At 49.0% G+C, this 16939-nt stretch overlaps 2 protein-coding genes and 1 long non-coding RNA gene across 3 annotated transcripts in view; 1 reads left to right on the top strand and 2 right to left on the bottom strand.

Moving 5' to 3' along the window:
• Positions 1-461, bottom strand: part of LOC122379010 (phosphatidylcholine:ceramide cholinephosphotransferase 2-like) — a 6178-nt gene extending 5717 nt beyond the window's left edge. Inside the window, exon 1 of the mRNA XM_043360824.1 lies at positions 281-461. Coding sequence (XP_043216759.1) covers positions 281-407 — 127 coding nt within the window. The 5' untranslated portion in view covers positions 408-461. The remainder of the gene's footprint in view (positions 1-280) is intronic.
• Positions 260-14196, bottom strand: LOC122379006 (polycomb protein suz12-like). The gene is made up of 15 exons (XM_043360809.1): positions 13619-14196; positions 9314-9360; positions 9017-9112; positions 8609-8693; positions 6420-6511; positions 5931-6019; positions 5611-5696; positions 4997-5238; positions 4513-4717; positions 3850-4073; positions 3403-3591; positions 2894-3004; positions 2410-2531; positions 1911-2063; positions 260-1500 (listed from the first exon to the last, which is right to left on the bottom strand). The coding sequence occupies exons 1-15, from the start codon at positions 13719-13721 to the stop codon at positions 1413-1415; spliced, it is 1932 nt and encodes a 643-aa protein (XP_043216744.1). The 5' UTR covers positions 13722-14196; the 3' UTR covers positions 260-1412.
• A 490-nt stretch (positions 14197-14686) lies between these two features.
• On the top strand, positions 14687-16939 carry LOC122379028. Its single transcript, XR_006256117.1, has 3 exons — positions 14687-14914; positions 15566-15750; positions 16179-16939. It is a non-coding gene; the product is annotated as an uncharacterized LOC122379028 (long non-coding RNA).

The following is a 16939-nucleotide window of genomic DNA, read 5'->3' on the forward strand; positions in this document are numbered from 1 at the left end:
TCGTGAAGGACTGTTTGTATACTCTGAGTAAACAACTGTGTCGTCCTACTAATCAAGCACACACAATACCGCGACGTGGACCACACTTGATGTCATATGCCCGCACCAGGCGACCGATGACTGAGAGCAGTTTCGCATTCTGAGCATGACATATGTCCTAAGGCACCATTCCAGTTCTTTCAGCAAAATGGGTGAGCAATGCGTGCAATGTGAATACAACCAGGAAACCAGCAACACACCTATTGATACACAACAAATATTTCAAGTAAGATGCACTCACCATTTTTTGCACTGATGGACTCGTGTCGTGTATTTCTACCGATCATTTGACACATGCGAGCGAAACGCGGTGACAATGGTAATGCCAGTTTGTTGAAATATTGAAGTGAGCAGGACACCACGAGCATGACAACTAGGCGAACATACGTTCTGCTCTCTGCCGGCCTCACTGCTATCGATGGCGACGTATCGGAGCAGAGGTTTTACCAGAGCCACCTTCAAGTGTGCCCTAAAGGCGCTGCTGTTATCGTATCGCCATATGGGTACGATAAGCCTCCGAGTCGCGATTCGCGAACATCCCGGACGCGGTCGGTTTATCAAACCAACCACGAGACAGCACACCGAACAGTTATCTCTGCCGCGCTACAGTTCTCACACAGGCTCTGCGGATCGGAGCGACCGGCGCACCATCTACCGTCGTGATATGGAGACTGAAGTTCGAGGTCTTTCCACCGCCCATTCCCGGAGTCTCTAGTTCCAGGAGACATAACCTCCACACGTTCAGTCCGCCGACAAAACATCGCATCGTTTGATTGGTTCTTGATGAGTACCCGATAAGGGTGTCTGGGTGCGCGCGCGGAGGAACGGGCTACATCACGCCTACCTTTCATTCGCTAAGATAAAATACCAGCGTTCGCTCGAAAACGAACGCGAACACGCACACATACACACGCACGCTATCGTATCACATCCAGAGACTGCGAAGGGTACGCGATTAGCGGTGAAACATCGCAACCGGCACACGCACACATACACATACAGCCAAGACTGCCGCGGTCGAGTCTTGGGATAGAGGTAAAACGGGGCCATTTCGCTACACACAAACGGACAGGGCCACCCAGCGTCGGTAACGACTGGAGGGCTTCACTCTCGACCTATCGCCGGATTTTTGCCTTCGACGATACCTGTCATCCAGCCACGTTGGCTACAAGCGCCCGACGGAACGAAAATCGGTTTGTCGCTGGGTCATCCAGCGCAACACATTAGTGCTACATCGACTTAAGTGGGACGCCCGGAAAAGAGGTCACGTCACTCAGGTCGGGTGAGGACGTCCTGCTGTGGTCTAACGAAGACTGGGGTGAGGTCAGAGGAGGTCTGGGCGAGGTCACAGGAGGTCGGGGTGGGGTCGCAGGTCAGGAGGCGGCGCCCAGTAAGTTGTTGACCAGCGTGGATGTCAGGTCTCCGTCGCCCTCAACCAGCTCCTGAAACTGCTGGATCGCCCTGGAGAACACAGAAGACGTTTTAAGCATCTGTGTCCGCCTTCGAAGGCGGGGGAAAGAAGCTAAACGAAGCTAAACGAACGAAGCTAACGAAGCTTCGTTCCCCCGAAGGCGGGGGAACGAAGCTAAAAGCGACATTCTTTGCGTTGTTGAACAACAATACAAAGGGGCAACAACTCCATTGTAAGACCGGTCATACGTTAATTCGAAACATACAGAATCAGAATAAAAAATATGCAAAGCTTGTCCGGAGGTATACACCGACTTGCCATATGTCTACGTAAGTTACTAACAGATGTTATCCGAAAAGTTAACGGCAGTCACCCGTCAAATAAAACATCATCGTTAGTTTCTAGGCTTTCGGTGGTTACGTCCAGGGGACTGCAGCAGGCAGCTGCGGCTGATGTTTACCTGTGAATGTGTCCCGGCGATATGACGCCGAAGTCGTACAGCGACGCCAGGTGGAGCACGAAGTTGCGGTAGAGGTTGCGGTTGACGATGGTGGCTCCGTGCTGTTCGATGAACATGGCTAGCGCCTGCGGCATCTGCAGGTCGCCCACGAAACTGAGGGACAAGGGGGCATCATCAGAGGGTCTGCAGCTGGGGAGCGAGCTTCATCTACGGAGCCGTCGATACTGTATGGCATAGGTACACAATGTAATTAACATAGCAACTATCCAGCAGACTAGAGCTCTTCAGAGTTATTGGACTGTCGGTAACTATTCGCTTTACAAACACTAGTGCGTACGAGCCGAACGTCTGTCGAACCCAGGTAGCATCTGTATTACATTTGTCATAATGATGCAATCAAGCCATTCAAATTACGCCATTCAAACTGAAGACTGCGACGACGCCAGCATCATCGCCCCCATACGTCGACAGCCCACGGCACAGCCCGGTGTCAGCTTACTTGTACTTCATGACGTGCAGGTTCCACATGACCATGAGAGCCTTCTCGCCCTCGTTCACGTCGCTGAACTCGTAGATCATGCGACGAGTCTTGGTGCGCAGCCACGGGTGGTCGTGCTCGCCCTGAGAACGAAGACATATAAATAATATGATTGTCATTGTTACCAAGATAGTTACTTGTATGCCTCAGTGGAGAACACGTCAAACAAATTATTTTGCGTCACAACGATCACAAAATATGATAACAGTCTGATACATTCAGCAGCCATTAAACACAACCAATTAGGACGTTGTAGGGAACGCTTGATCATTGGTTACTGCTCACATCACATCCGGCTCGCTCACAGTCAGTGTAACGCATTGAACGCTCATTGCTCACCCTTGCGTACATAACACGCCCCTCCATCAGGGGAGCACTCCCACCCCCCAATACACCATGAGTACGTCATCCCTGAGCACATCCCTCCCGCTAGAGCGTTTCTTACCTCTGAGTCGTAGCCCAGCTCGGCAGGCGGGATGGCCAGGTTGGTGGCCGTCCGGTGGTACATCCGGTTGTGACCCGTCACGAATGGACGCATCCGCTCCTCAGTCTCCGTCTGTTAGGGGATAAACGGGGAGGGAACAATGTCACAGCGGGACGGGTCACATGGGTAAAACAGATAACAGCGGATCACAGGAACGTTGACTAAGGGGTCCCAGACTGTCAAGTCCTGCTATTTCACTGGTGACAATGTTGCGCTTTCATCGCATTTTCAATGATAACGCGTGCCAATGATCTAAATGAATGAAATCATGCCCCAAACACTTTGAAACCAACCAATCATACCCCCAGGCTACACTCAAAAGACACTGTGACCCACGACACTCAAAATCAGACTCAGGCAAACTAGAACAGCCCTGCCTGCTCCCAAGACTGCCAAGAAGGCTGGCACTACTATACTACTACGAATCGTTGACGCAAATCCGTGACAGCCGGGCTGTCAATATCACCCACCTGCTGGAACTCCGCCAGACTGGGTTTCTGCCTCCTGGGACGGCACACCAGCACTGAAGTGGAGGGTGTGCGCCTCCCGGGGCCGCAGCGGGCGCCCGGTGGACGCGTCAGGTCCAGAGGGTTCCCGGCGTACGAGCTGTCGTATGACTCGTTCAGAGATACGTCGATCCGGGCCCCCCGGGCGAACGGCTGGAGGAAACAGCGAGCGGTCAGTAATTGGCTGGTCATACACTACAGAGATACACGCTGTAGAAAAGAGAGAATGGGCGATTGCATGCCTAACAGAAAGCCGGGACTTGTCATGCCATTTTGTAAACATAAATAGACACCGGGCTTTGAGAACAGTACAATGGTATCCCAATGACAAGAAGTAATTTTCAGTGATGTTCAATGAAATCACATAACCTGACCGCCAGGTCATAGCATATCCATCAGCACTGCACCCACCGTATAGCAGAAGGTGAACCGTGCGTGGCACAGCTGGAGGTGTTTGAGCAGCGGATACAGCTTGCCGCAGTCCAGGCAGCACCAGGGACAGAGCAGGTCCTGACGCGCCTCTGTCTGCTGGCGCGCCGCCGGCCCATAGATGAACTGGTAGAGGATGAGCGGAGGGGTGGGCGGGGAGCCGGCGCCGGCCGGAGGGCGATCCTTGTCCACCGACCAGCTCTCGCCTGCACAGACACGGGAGAAGGTAGCGGTAACACCAGGCACACACAATGACCAATTTGCTTACAGACAGCGAAGATGGAGACAGCCAAGACATTTTCGGAGTCTGATCTAAGCTCACAATAACACCCAGTAGCATAATCATCAGCAGTCCAACTATTCTGGCCAGCTATCAAAAAGACAAACAGCAGAATTAGGCCCTGCTACGTACAGATGCAGAAATGCTCTCAGGAGCACATACACCACGTAGAAAATATTGCCAAGGCTTAACAGAAAATCACCTGCGATGCTCCTCCACCCGCAGCCGGCATCGCTTCCCCACGCGTGCCTCCACATGATTGCAGTGTCCCGCTTCCGACATCTCAGTATCATACCCAGCCAGTCCCAGATTCCACCCTCTGTCCCCATAACACAGCACGTCCCCCGTCTCGTCTCACAACTCACGGCTGTTGGCGCTACTGCTCGACTCCTCCTTTTTCACGGTGCCGCGGCCGCAGCGTTTGGCCACGGCCGACGCCGGCTGGTTCGTGTCGCGCGGCTGCAGCGGTCGCGGACGCTCCACAGTCGGCTGTGGAGGCTGGTTGGTCCAGGCCAGGCGCAGTTTGAGGGTGGGTGCCGTGCTGAATGCATCCAGGGGCACTGGTACCGGCTGTAAATGAATACAAGACGGACGATTTGTCAATATTTTGGCCCCTCAGCACAAGCGAACTTACAAGAGCGCCGATGATCAACGAGACTTCTCGGCGCGAATAGAAATATGGAACCGGCAGCTGTGTCGCGACAGCCGATCAACAAAATGGGACAAAAAAAAAAAACAGCCATGACTATCCGCCTGTTGATTCGTTTGATACCACAATACGTGCCCTACTAAACCCTCGTCTCTCTCTCAGTGCAGCTAGCTCCTCCTAACGTCCTTCCCGTCCCTAACCTTTCCATCGTCGAAGCTCTCCCAGCTGGTTTTGCGCGGACTGTTGGCTCCGGGCCGGCCCGGGGTGGCAGAGGCGGCGGCGGACGGCTGGCTGGCCGGCTCGGCGGTTAGGAGCACGTCGTACTCCCCATCGGTGAGTAAACAGCGGCCGGCGCGGTCCGTGACAGGCAGCTCCGCCCGCAGGGGTTCCGAGCTGGCCGCTGATGACGAGCGGGACACCTTGCGGCGCTTGTTGTTGGGCTCTGCGGGAGGCGGGGTGGTGTTATAGACGTATGGGATGCAGAGACAGAGTCACACAGTCCGCAGCTTGGAAGGCAGAAAGGCTAGCCTTCGCAATTTCACATTTCATTTCATTTCATGCACATTTCAAGCCTCGAGGTGCTTCCACTGACTGCACTGGTGCTGCCTTTTGCTGTGTAGTGGCTCCAGTGGGACAAGCAGCATGAAGTGTTGTGAGCGGCGACAATCAACCCATGACAGGCATACGACGTTCGCATTCTATAGGTTCAGCATCGAACGCTCATACCTCTCATACTCTGGAAAGACGATCGTGCTGTCCGCCCCCTAAGCTGACACCGTCACTATCTATTCGTCTGCGGAATCTGGACACTCACCTTCGTTTTCTCGATTGCCCTGCTGGGGAGAGACTCGCACCACCAGCACAAAGGTCTTTGGTCCGCTACCGTTCTGTGTGGAGAAACTGCAACACGGGGTGCACAAAAGGAGGCCAGTTAATATGAGTAAGAAAAACACCAATCAGTGAGTTTCAGAAGTTCATGAAATAAATAAAAGCAGGCCAGTAAAATTACGTAATATCGCGTTTCTACATATTACAGTGACGGATTCAGGCATACTAGTTATCATCGTCATAAGCCGGTAAACCCCTGACTAGCTCAGCCATGGATAACGGATGGACAGGGTGGCGTCTCCTCACCTTTCAGCCGGCACACACGATGTGGGTACTGTGGGAGGCGCTGAGGCGTCGCTGGGGTTCACCACTACCTCCGTCCAGCCGAACGAGGTCTGTGGGAGAGAGACACGGACTGGTCAGAACACATACGGAAAAGGGCTGATCGGGGCAAACGGTGGCAAGGTTGGATGCATGGAGGCATGGGACCCAGTAAGCCATCATTTGTGGAGCAGATAACAGCACATCGGCATTGATTGGTGTGTCGAGCCCGACACCGCAGTCCCATGAGTGGTAGCGGCTGGAGCGACCGGAAACTAGATAGCCTCCATCCCGGCAAAGGAAGCCCACATCCCCTCTACACAGTGCTAATCATGACTGCCGAAACACCACCCTCCCTCCATAACCACGATATACCAAACTGTGACCATAACTGAGATAAATACTTCAACCCTGCCCCTGGCATGACGGTGCCTGCACAGCGAAGGCAGCCTCTCTCTCCCCTCCCAGACTAACCGTGACGGCGGGAGCGGCGCCCTCCTTCCGTCGTTTGTGACAGAGCTTCTTCAGGGAGACCTCCACTCGGACTGATGAAGGAGGTGAGTCGTCTGTCGGTAAAGACATGGAGTGTCAGCTACTCGGGTAAAGACCGTAACTTTAACTGTAACTTAACTCGGGTTAAGTTCCAGCAATCGACAGTGAGTAGCCTGGCTTATAGTTTATACAGCGATGAATCGCTAATATTAGTTTGACAGCTAAAGCGATGAACAAAAACAAAAGTGAGCCGCTGATTAATGGCATATCTAAACCGTAAACATGATCAGTGATTGCCTGGTATGGTTAAAAAAGAAGAAGAAACAGGCAGTTGTATACGATTGCAGACAGTGCACATTGTATAACACCGACATTTCTGCACAGTCGAGCATCGACCCACATACTGACTGTCGCACTGCTCAAACTTATCAGGGTCGTCGACAGAATTAGCGGTCAGTTTCCACTTCTCACCCGCAGTGCGCTCATTTCGTGGCTTTTCCAAGCCAATAGGAGTTTGTCAGAGGGGCGAGACAGGGTCACCTGATCCAAAGATCTCATTGAATCCGAAGATTTACGACATGTAATTCAGCCTCTAGACCCTAGGTAGCTTATTTATATCGCCCCAATTAGCTCTCGAATTCTGTCGGCCAGCCGCCGGAGTTGCGCAATGTGACACCCTTCAAAGGCCGACGCACGGTCCGCGGCCGACAACCAGTTACGTAACCGGTCTTCGACCGCTAACTATCCAACGCACAAACACGGAAAAACGGGTCGGCCTCAGTTCACATCGACCGGGCGCCCAGGGACGCGTAGTCCGTTACGGAACGTGGACAGACAACTGGTGGAACTGGGCATCGGCCGGGCGCAGCGAGAGTTACAGGAAGGACCGCTCTGATAACGCCTTGACCGGGCCTCACTGGAGCAGTTACCGATCGTAGATGCTATTTGCGTAAAATGAAAGCCAATAACATAAGAATAACCAGTAACCTCATAATATAAGTCAGAAATAGGAGGCAAAAAGTAATATTTAATCTCGTCGAATATTTCGCTCCTGGAGCTTTATCAGCGATAAATACAGAAAAAACGAAAAAAGTTTTTTCTGTAATTATTTAGGAGCGAAATATTCGACCATTTTAAACATAACTTTTTGGCTCCTTTTTCTGATTTATATTACCAGTATAACGCCTTTTGGGGCGACTAACGGAGCGAACGACAGGGTGGGCCTTGCACGTGCGAAATTGCGAGGGGTACCTCCAACTGACTTGTGCACGGCACCCTACTAACCGGTCTCTAGCGATGTGCCAAATTTGGGCACAATCGGTCCAGCCGTTCTCGAGATCTGAAAGCGGCACCCTGCACGTGCGCACGTGCAGAGTGGGTCCCAACTGACTTGTGCACGGCACCCTACTAGCCGGTCCCTAACTGTGTACCAAATTTGAGCGCAATCAGTCGAGCCGTTCTCGAGATCTGGAAACGACCCCTGCACGTGCGCATGTGCAGCAGAGCCCCAATTCTGGCACATGGATATGCATTATGCAGTGCCTAGTGGGTGCCTACCTACATGCCAACTTTCAGCGCAATCGGCCAAGTAGTTACCGAGATATTGCAACAATTACAAAACGGACATCCCTTCGTTTTGCACGTGGCACGTGCATAAGGGGTCACCCACATGCATCAGGAATAGTCCAATACTTGGTAGAAGGAATGAAGCTACCCTACAAAAATTACCGCGTGTAAATCGGTCAAGTGGTTGCTGAGATATAAGCCTCGCAAAAGCGTGACCACGGCAGGCCGGCCGGCCGGCCGCTCATACTCAGAAATTTCCGTTAATCTAAGGAAAGACTACGCTCGCTTCGCTCGCTCCGTAATGAGGTTCCTGGTTATTATTATACCTATTATTAATTTTCATGAGCCTCAAGCAGAGTTTCATCAGATACGAGACGCAGCGCATCAAGGTGCTAGAGCCTATCCAACGATCGTCGTCATGTGAAATCCCGAGGGTTTCTTCCCGAGGACTCGACTGCTTCCCTATCAAGACCCGGAAGACCTTTACAGATGACAAAATGCGGACGTAAACAGATTTTCTATTTGAACACGAGCGTGTCTTTGCTGACGTATTATCTGATGTGAGAAATGTCTCGATACTGTGCGGGTAGAATATAAAAACGTACCTTTGCTGACGTAGTATCCGATGTGAGAAATGGTCAGGTACTGTCCTGGGGTGCAGTTTGTCAGGTCGCTCTGCTTTTTCTCAGCCTGAGGATGGCACGGCGGTGGTCAATCATCGCTGGGGAAACTACTTGTTTTCAGGCCCAAACAAACGCTCATAGACGAAAACATAACCAGACTGCCAAAAACACGGACATTCAGAAGCGAAATAGAGACATCCTTCTGAATCAGCTAAACCGACCCAATAAGCTACACCAGCCTATCCCACCGGCAAATAAAATGACGCGGAAACATCAGCGACTAGCATCCCAACAAACATCCATTTTCCATCTCAACACAGAGGCAATGGATTAATGACGAAACACAAAACCTCCCATCAGTGATATGTGGACGCGCAGACTGGATCTCACCATGGCCAGAAGAGCATTGACTCGGGTCACCTTTGGCTTGACCCTTCTGGCTGAGGCGCGCCGCATATACAGCAGATTGCGGTGCAGAAACAGAGGCTGAAAAGCGAGAGACGGCGTGAAAAAAATGGTCCAATCGATAAGCAAAATTTCGAAGCAATATTTTTACTATTACATCAGATTTGTGTAATGCAGGTATGTAGTGATGAGAATTGGTACTCAGCATTTTCGTGAAACAACACTAACGACTAAGATAAGTTGCTGAACTGATGCAAGTTGCAACTTCATAGCATTACTTACTGAGACGAGGCTCCTTGCTCTCAGGTACCTGTAGATCTGAGTTGGTTCTGAAACGATGAAAATTCACAGTTCAGTCTAGTTATTAAATGGCATAAGCTGTATGGTGCATGGGCTTAAGTGTAGATGAAGTTCGAATGGTAGGTTGGTAGGTTTTAGGTTGGTAGGCTGTAGGTTTGAAGCTGGTAAGCTGTAGGTTTGTAGGTTGTAGGTTGGTAGGTTGAAAGTTGTAGGCTAGTGGGTACAAGGCTGCAAAACGTGGCAGGTTTTGACAAGATCTCGGAAGTGCACGGGGCCTCCGCTAGCCTTACACAGGCGTGCATTACAAATCTCAGGCATGCAAGGCATGGCCCAGGCATGCAGGTGCAGGCGTACATGTCTGGAGAGCTCTCATTCGAAACTTGCTAATGAAACAGACGCGAAATACGCAGACGGACGTCTACGTAACTACCGCACATTTTTCGAGCGCCCAGCGCTGTTCATTGGGATCAAATGTGCTAGTATGACAGATCACTAGTCACCAATTCTGACGTTTTTACTGCAGCTGGCATATACGCGGGACAGGCGTGGAGGAACCTCTGTCGGACGACGGACGATCGGTCGGACCCCTCCCGACCGCTCGAAATTGGACCGAGCTAGAGCCTCGCGGAAAAAAAAAACGAGCCACTGCTCGTGACAAGAGGGAGCAAATGCTAGCCGATTTTGATATCTTAGGTCATTGGCTGACCTTCTGGGTCAGGTCAATGACCTATTTGTTAGGAAAATCAGGACTTACTAGATTTTTTTTAAGTGAAGCAAATTGGTCTTATCTGGGGTATTTTTGGTGTCCTGATTCTGAATTGCATGCTAGTTTTGATTGATAATGCATGTGTGCATTTGGGTTAGGTTGGGTGTGGGTCAGTTCAGGTCAACCAGCATTTGTCCCACAAGTTGTTCTTGACAGCTATTTACCAATGGTGCCTCTGTCCATGCTAAATAGTCTCTTAAAGTAGTTCCCAAATCCTCAATGAATGCTTAATTCATTATCGACTCTGAAAACTACTCAAATAAATATTAAAAATAAAAGCGAACCGGGATCACCAAGGTATGAACTGACTCTGAGTCAGTCAGGCGCATTGGAACTCTACCCCAAAATAAAAATGATGGTTAGGTGATCTACGAAAGACATCACTGACTGACTTTAGGATTAGAAGTGTTGCTTGCTGAGGCATTTTCAATGCTGTCTGGTAAGTTTCTCTACAGTGATCAAGATCGTGCTTGTGCAGGGCTTGTAAGCTTGAACTTGAAATGCTGTGTGCCAGGCGTGCAAATAACAGACACGTGCAATCCTACTTGCCAGGCATGCATACCCAACAAACTGGGCGCACCTCAAACATCCACGTGCCATGCATTGCAGTCTCAGTCTGGAGTACCTAGGTAAGGTTAGGCCAGGTTAATTAGGTTTTTATCTTCCTAGTTGCAGTACTTCATCTACACCTATACTGTATGCTCCTTCAGCATCAGGTCTGCATCAAACTCATTGGTACCGTAAACCGGGGTGACTTTGTATCACTTTTGACCAGTTTGGTACAATTATCAATACGTGTATTACCAACTCCGATATCCCCGATTCCTGGAAACATTCCACAGTCCACCCCATCTTCAAATCAGGCAGCCCCTCGGATCCCACCAACTTTCGACCAATCTCATTAGTCCCCGTGATTATGAAGGTTGTGGAACGCCTCGTACATCAACAGCTTTACCAATACCTCTCAAATAACCATCTCCTTGCCTCCTCGCAGCATGGTTTTCGCCCCCGACACTCCACAGAGACCGCTCTGCTGTCCGTCACAGACCAAATCCTCGCAGCCTCTGATAGGGGAGAACTTTCACTGCTGTGTCTCCTTGACTTAAGCAAATGCTTTGATGTCATCGACCACGAACTTTTACTTCAAAAACTGGCCATGCACGGGATCGAGACCTCTTGGTTTTCTGCTTTTCTCACGGGACACACCCAGAGCGTGTCCCTATCTAATGGCGCCGGAGGTAGAGTACTGTCTCGGCCGCTTCCAAATAATATGGGTGTCTTCCAAGGATCTGCCCTAGGACCGTTACTCTTCACCATATTTTCGAACAACCTCTCGCTATACGCAGGTGACGCCACCGTTTTCCAATATGCGGACGACACCCAGGTTCTAGTGAGCGGCCGTGCCGACGACCTCAGATCGCTTATCTCTCGCATGGAAGCTTCACTCGCATCAATCAGTGACTGGTTCTGTCTTCACGCCCTCAAGCTAAACGCAAACAAAACACAACTCATGGTTTTTGGCAGCAGACAAAATTTACGGAAGGTACCCGACTTCAGCGTCTCTCTTCGTGACTCTGTGTTGCAGCCAAGCGAGCAGGTGGGGAATCTGGGTGTTGTCTTTGACAGCGCCCTGTCCTGGGAAGCACATGTGTCCGAGCTTAGTCGTCGGTGTACTGGCTTGTTGATCGGACTGTCTCACGCACGAAATTGTCTCCCTGACGGTGTCATTAAAGTTCTCGTGACATCTCTGGTCATATCACGAATCAACTACTGCCTCACTGTGTACGGTAACGGGACTCAGAAAAATTTTGACCGACTCCAGAAAATTTTGAACTTTGCCGCTAGAGTGATCTTCGGACGGCGTAAGTTTGACCACGTCTCGGACCTGCGCGACAGACTTGGCTGGCTATCACCAAAATCCATGTCAGATTACCTGACACTCACGATCGCGCAAAAGGTCATTAAGCATGAAGAGCCCGAGAACCTCGCTGCACTGTTCGTCCCTAATCAAAATTTTCGAGACAGGCACACACGGCAGGATCATCTCCTTCATCTTCCCCGACCGAGGCTTGAAACCGGAAAACGGCGTTTTGAGTACCGCGCCGCGGCGCTGTTAAATAGCCTCCCACCCCAGGTAGTGCAGCTGCCACCTGCCAGCTTCGCCCGGTCTGCCAGGGCCGCGCTGATTAACAAATCCCCGCTACGCCGCTGACGAGTCTGTTTAGTAGTAGACGAGGCATGCCGCCAATAGGTGGACGATCTGTTTGTGCTTATGTATATATATATATTGTTTGTCTTATGTACATATGTAGATGATTATTGTCGCGGCCCCATCGATGGATGACTGTCGTCTAGTGCTGAGTGTTCTTCCCCCTGCCCGCATGACTGTTACCCATTATACTCGGATCTAAGCCGTAATCGCCACGCCATATGTGGAAGGCTTTTGGTGTCAATACATACATACATACATACATACATACATATCTTGTATATCACTTGAGATTTCACTCTGGAAACTGTTTCATCATACCAATTGGACAATTCTCTATCTAACTGAGTACAATAAATGCCTTGAAATTTATCATAAATATTTTATTTTTTTACCAAAAAATTGATCATTCTCACCCAGACGTCGGGGTGACTATGATCACTACATTAAAATCACCTTATGTGTGCCATAGGAGCCCTCAGAAGGGGCTTGTGTGATAAAATTACATGTTTTGAATAAAATCAAAGGCTTTGCTTGACAAAAACTCACACATTTTACAGTAAAACTATGAATCATTGAGGTATTAAAATAAAGTTGCATGCTCTGGGTCTAAACTGACATTACAGAGCTATAAGCAGCAAAATTAGCTACTTTAACCTCTGACTTCAAGATTAAGTAACAGTCACAGATGTCCTAAGCCACAGGCTACCTGTTCTACATCACACTTTGTCTGCTGGTGGCTGTGGGACCACTTGCCACACTGTTCATGCCCCTCCCAGCTGATTGTCTTTTTCACTTCCCATTGACGCTCCAATTACCACTGAGATAGAGCAGCTCAATGCTCATCCTCCATCATCAGTATCTAAGCCTTTCCTTTCTCTTTCTTTATCTGGGTCTTTGTCATCTTTACCATTATTTTTGCTGGAGATGCTAGCGAATTTATACTTCATGCCAATGACAACAAAAAAAACAAGCTGTGACATGAACATGATTATTCTAACTGGGACCCAAAGTGTCTGATATAATGCTTCATTGCTTTATTTAACTATTGGCATAGAAAATACAGTTCACAGCAGCTAATTGCTCATTTGAGGCCCAAAATTGGTCTATGATCAAAGTCACCCCGGGTATCATTGTCACCCCGGTTTACGGTAGTTAACAGCCTTGCACAAACATTTTCAAAGATGCACATCACATAGGTAGTTTAGCAGGTATATATTAGGTTATTAGGATTTAGCAGGTATATTCAACTATACCTACTAACTACCTACCTACATAACAAAGACATTGCGCCGAAAACGTCAATACTCACTTTCAAAGGCTTGTAAGAACATTTCGTGATCATGATCTTGTTTTACCAGGTCAGTAGACGTTCGTGAGTTCTCATCCTCTCTTTCACGCTTCTTTGGGGCCATTTTATTGAATAATTTTTAAAAATGAAGGGTACCGCCGACCGCCGACCGCTGCGACGCCCACACGGCGCGCGAAGCAAGCGCGAAGACAACAAAGGTCAACAATGCGTAATATTTGTCAAACCTTCATTACGAAATTATTGACAATTTTGTATCAATGACGTCATTTTTTTCTAAGCTGTCATGTTGGTCATTATGTAGGGTGTCAGCGATTGGAAAATGTTTAAAATATTTATCCATTTATGTTGCTGTTATGTTGTATGTTGCTACTTTATGTTGCTGTTTATGGTTGACTTGAATAACACTGCTGAACACGCATCATATTTGCATATTTTTTGCAAAAACCGCAAAAAAAAATTGTACAAAATTATTTTCGCTTCAAAGTCTGATGACGTCATTTTGAGAGCAAATCTTTTGAAAACTTATAGCATCAACAAAGTTAAAAAGTGCATGCATGCGCCCACGGTCATAGAATACTAAGGTAACACGGAGCCGAAGCTTCAAGCCAGGGGACACGGGAGGCATGCCGTCAGCTGTCCATTTATAAATAATCGGTTTCTTTGACTTAATTTCTAATGTTTTTCTGATGTTTTGCATCAATGAGGTACATCAAAAATTAAGTTTTATTTTTTTTGAGGTCGAAAATATTTTTTTGTCCAAACTATCCCCGTTTAAAGAAAATAGACAAGGGGAGAGTTTACCCAGGACCCTATGGAGAGAGTCAACCCAGGGCCCTATGGGAGAGAGTTAACACGTGCTTCTATGGGGCGAATTCGATGCAACAATGGCGCAGTAGCGACATTACTCTTGTTCGATGTTTTTCGGACGGCAAAGATTCTACGCCATTCGGCCAATCACATTCCATAATTGCAGCCGAGCCCCCGTTGATCTAGAACGGGATTGGCCGGACGACGTACAATCTTCGTCGTCTGAGAGACATCGAACGAGGGGTACATCGACTGAACATACATTGCGATTCAATATTCAGTATTTTATGACCGTGATTGCAATCCAAATTTGCATTTGAGCTCAGCAGTCGAGTGTGGTGCCAAAAATACCAGAAGCGATGTCCTATATACGGCCTTGACCAGAAGTGTTGCATGCCCTGGATGCAGAACAAAAAGATTGAGATGAGTGGATCAAGATGTATCTTTCGTGCAGATGTATCAAGATCCTTTCACTTAAGATCCATGCAGGTGAGGTTCCAGTGAAATTTGAATTCGATAGGTAGCTATTTTTGATTTTGCTTTGATACTTGTGGTAAGGAAACATGATTATGGTTGCATGAACCGCCCACTGCTCATTGCTGTCTTGTCTCACGTTCGATATCCGATCACCATTCTTAAATAGCTCACCCCATATGGAAATCAGGTTTCAGGAGGCCACTAGGCTTGTGGGGCCTGGTCTCAATGAGCTCCCAGTGCTAAGGACAGTCAGGCTCATATGCTGGGTAAGGTCAGGTTCAGGTAGGCCAGTATGCACTCTGCAAAGCATGGCAATTTCGACAAGATCTCGTCTGTGCTGGCTTGTCCGGCTGGTGAGGCTTTGGGGTGTGGCGTGGATTTTGTGTAGCGCGGTGCAGATTTGGTCTGGTGTGGTCAGGTGGTGGGGGATGTAGTGTAGTGCATTTTAAATGTGGCTGATAGGTGTGCGGTGGTCAGAACGGACTGTGCCAGTGCTGGTGCCTGGTGGTCCCACCAATCACGGGGGTCATCTCCTGTTGTGACCCAGGGCCCAGGGGGTCTAGTCAAAACCTTACCTATTTCTGCTAACCTAAACCTATTTCTTACAAATTAGGCATAAATGTGATTATGGTATAATGATAATTAAACCTGGCCCTTTTTCAGGCGCAAGCTTTGGATGAACTTCTGCTTCTGCGGTCGGCATTCTTACAGGAGAACCCAAGATTCATTGTACCTACCTGTATGCATTTCAAAACTGAATAATTGATAGCAACAAGTAAATATTTGAAGTTGCAGCCAAATGCTGTGCCTTCTCTGCTGCAAGAGCTACATGTCACCATTGAAGCAAGGTAAGTGTTAAAAGAAATTGTTCACCTTCTGTGAGTAACTTGATAAATAAAATTTAAAAAGGTGTGTTAAAAATGTGATGAATAAAATTTAAATGTATTCTAATTTCTAACTTGGAATTACACACTTCTTCTAAAGGGATTTCATTATTTTAATGATTAGAGTTATGAACACTTACAGCTGAACAACCTATCAGCTGCAAGGGATTCTGCTCCTGTAAGTGCTCTCATCGCTGATTGGCCACTGTGTGTGTTGAAGAGGTTTCTGCTTGCTGTAAATGAGCACTAGAACATTAATTTAAGCACCAATATTCACTGATAAATGGTGAATATCTCAAACGGTTCAAATATAAGGCATACACAAATCTGCTCTATCAGACTGCTATCTCAGTTTAAAATCCCATGTTAAAGGTGAACTATTTCCTCGACAGGACCAGCTCGACTCCTGCAGTAGGAGTCCAGCCTCGTCCAGTCGTCGCCGCTCGCCAAGACCAGCCGGACTCCTGCAATAGGGGTCCAGGCTGACCCGTTCGTCCAGTAACCGCCGCTCGTCAGCACCAGCTGGGCTCCTGTAGTAGGGGTCCAGCCTCGTCCAGTCGCCGCCGCTCGCCAAGACCAGCTGGGCTCCTGTAGTATGGGGCTAGGATGGCCCGTTCATCAACCGGTCCTGAAGTCACATCGCCGTCAGCCAGCCGAACTCAGTACATAAGTCACCAACCCTGAATGTTGCCAGCCAAAGTCGGCAGTTTCCTTCGGACAGTCATCTCACCAGTGTTGTACAGTGTACGAGGTTAGTGACGCAGTTAAATGCGTCAATTAAATGCGAGGACGTGCGCTTGTATGCAGCGTTTTGTCATGTCGAGCTGCATGGGTGTCGATTTTCACCGAATTGAGGGTGCCCACTGCCCGGGCGCAGCAAATCCGCCGCTGCCTTAGCGGTGACCTTGACCCGCACCGTCTGTTGGGGCTCCAAAGCCAAGCCAGCCGAGCCGGCGGGGAATCTAAAGAGCTTGAGCACCCCCAACCCGGCGGAAATTGACACCTATGTTGAGCTGTATGGATGCGTTTTAGCCTTCCGCCGTGGTGGTAAATAGCAGCCTACATGCAGAATTAGGCAGGCTTATTAGCGGACTCATTATTGGATTCATTGTGTCACGTTTGTCGGCACGTGTAAGATGTGCTTAACTGCCAT

The sequence above is a fragment of the Amphibalanus amphitrite genome, unplaced genomic scaffold (assembly GCF_019059575.1).
Source record: "Amphibalanus amphitrite isolate SeventyFive unplaced genomic scaffold, NRLGWU_Aamphi_draft 000007F_arrow, whole genome shotgun sequence".
Taxonomy (NCBI): Eukaryota; Metazoa; Arthropoda; class Thecostraca; order Balanomorpha; family Balanidae; genus Amphibalanus; species Amphibalanus amphitrite.

Bases quoted from the DNA above. Each gene is read 5' to 3' on its own strand.
- LOC122379006 (XM_043360809.1), bottom strand. From the start codon at position 13,721: ATGGCCCCAAAGAAGCGTGAAAGAGAGGATGAGAACTCACGAACGTCT. The intron at 9,361-13,618 runs GTGAGTATTGAC...TCATCGTTTCAG, and splicing joins GTTCTTACAAGCCTTTGAAA to AACCAACTCAGATCTACAGG. The intron at 3,592-3,849 runs GTGGGTGCAGTG...TGTTTCCTCCAG, and splicing joins GGTTCACCTTCTGCTATACG to CCGTTCGCCCGGGGGGCCCG.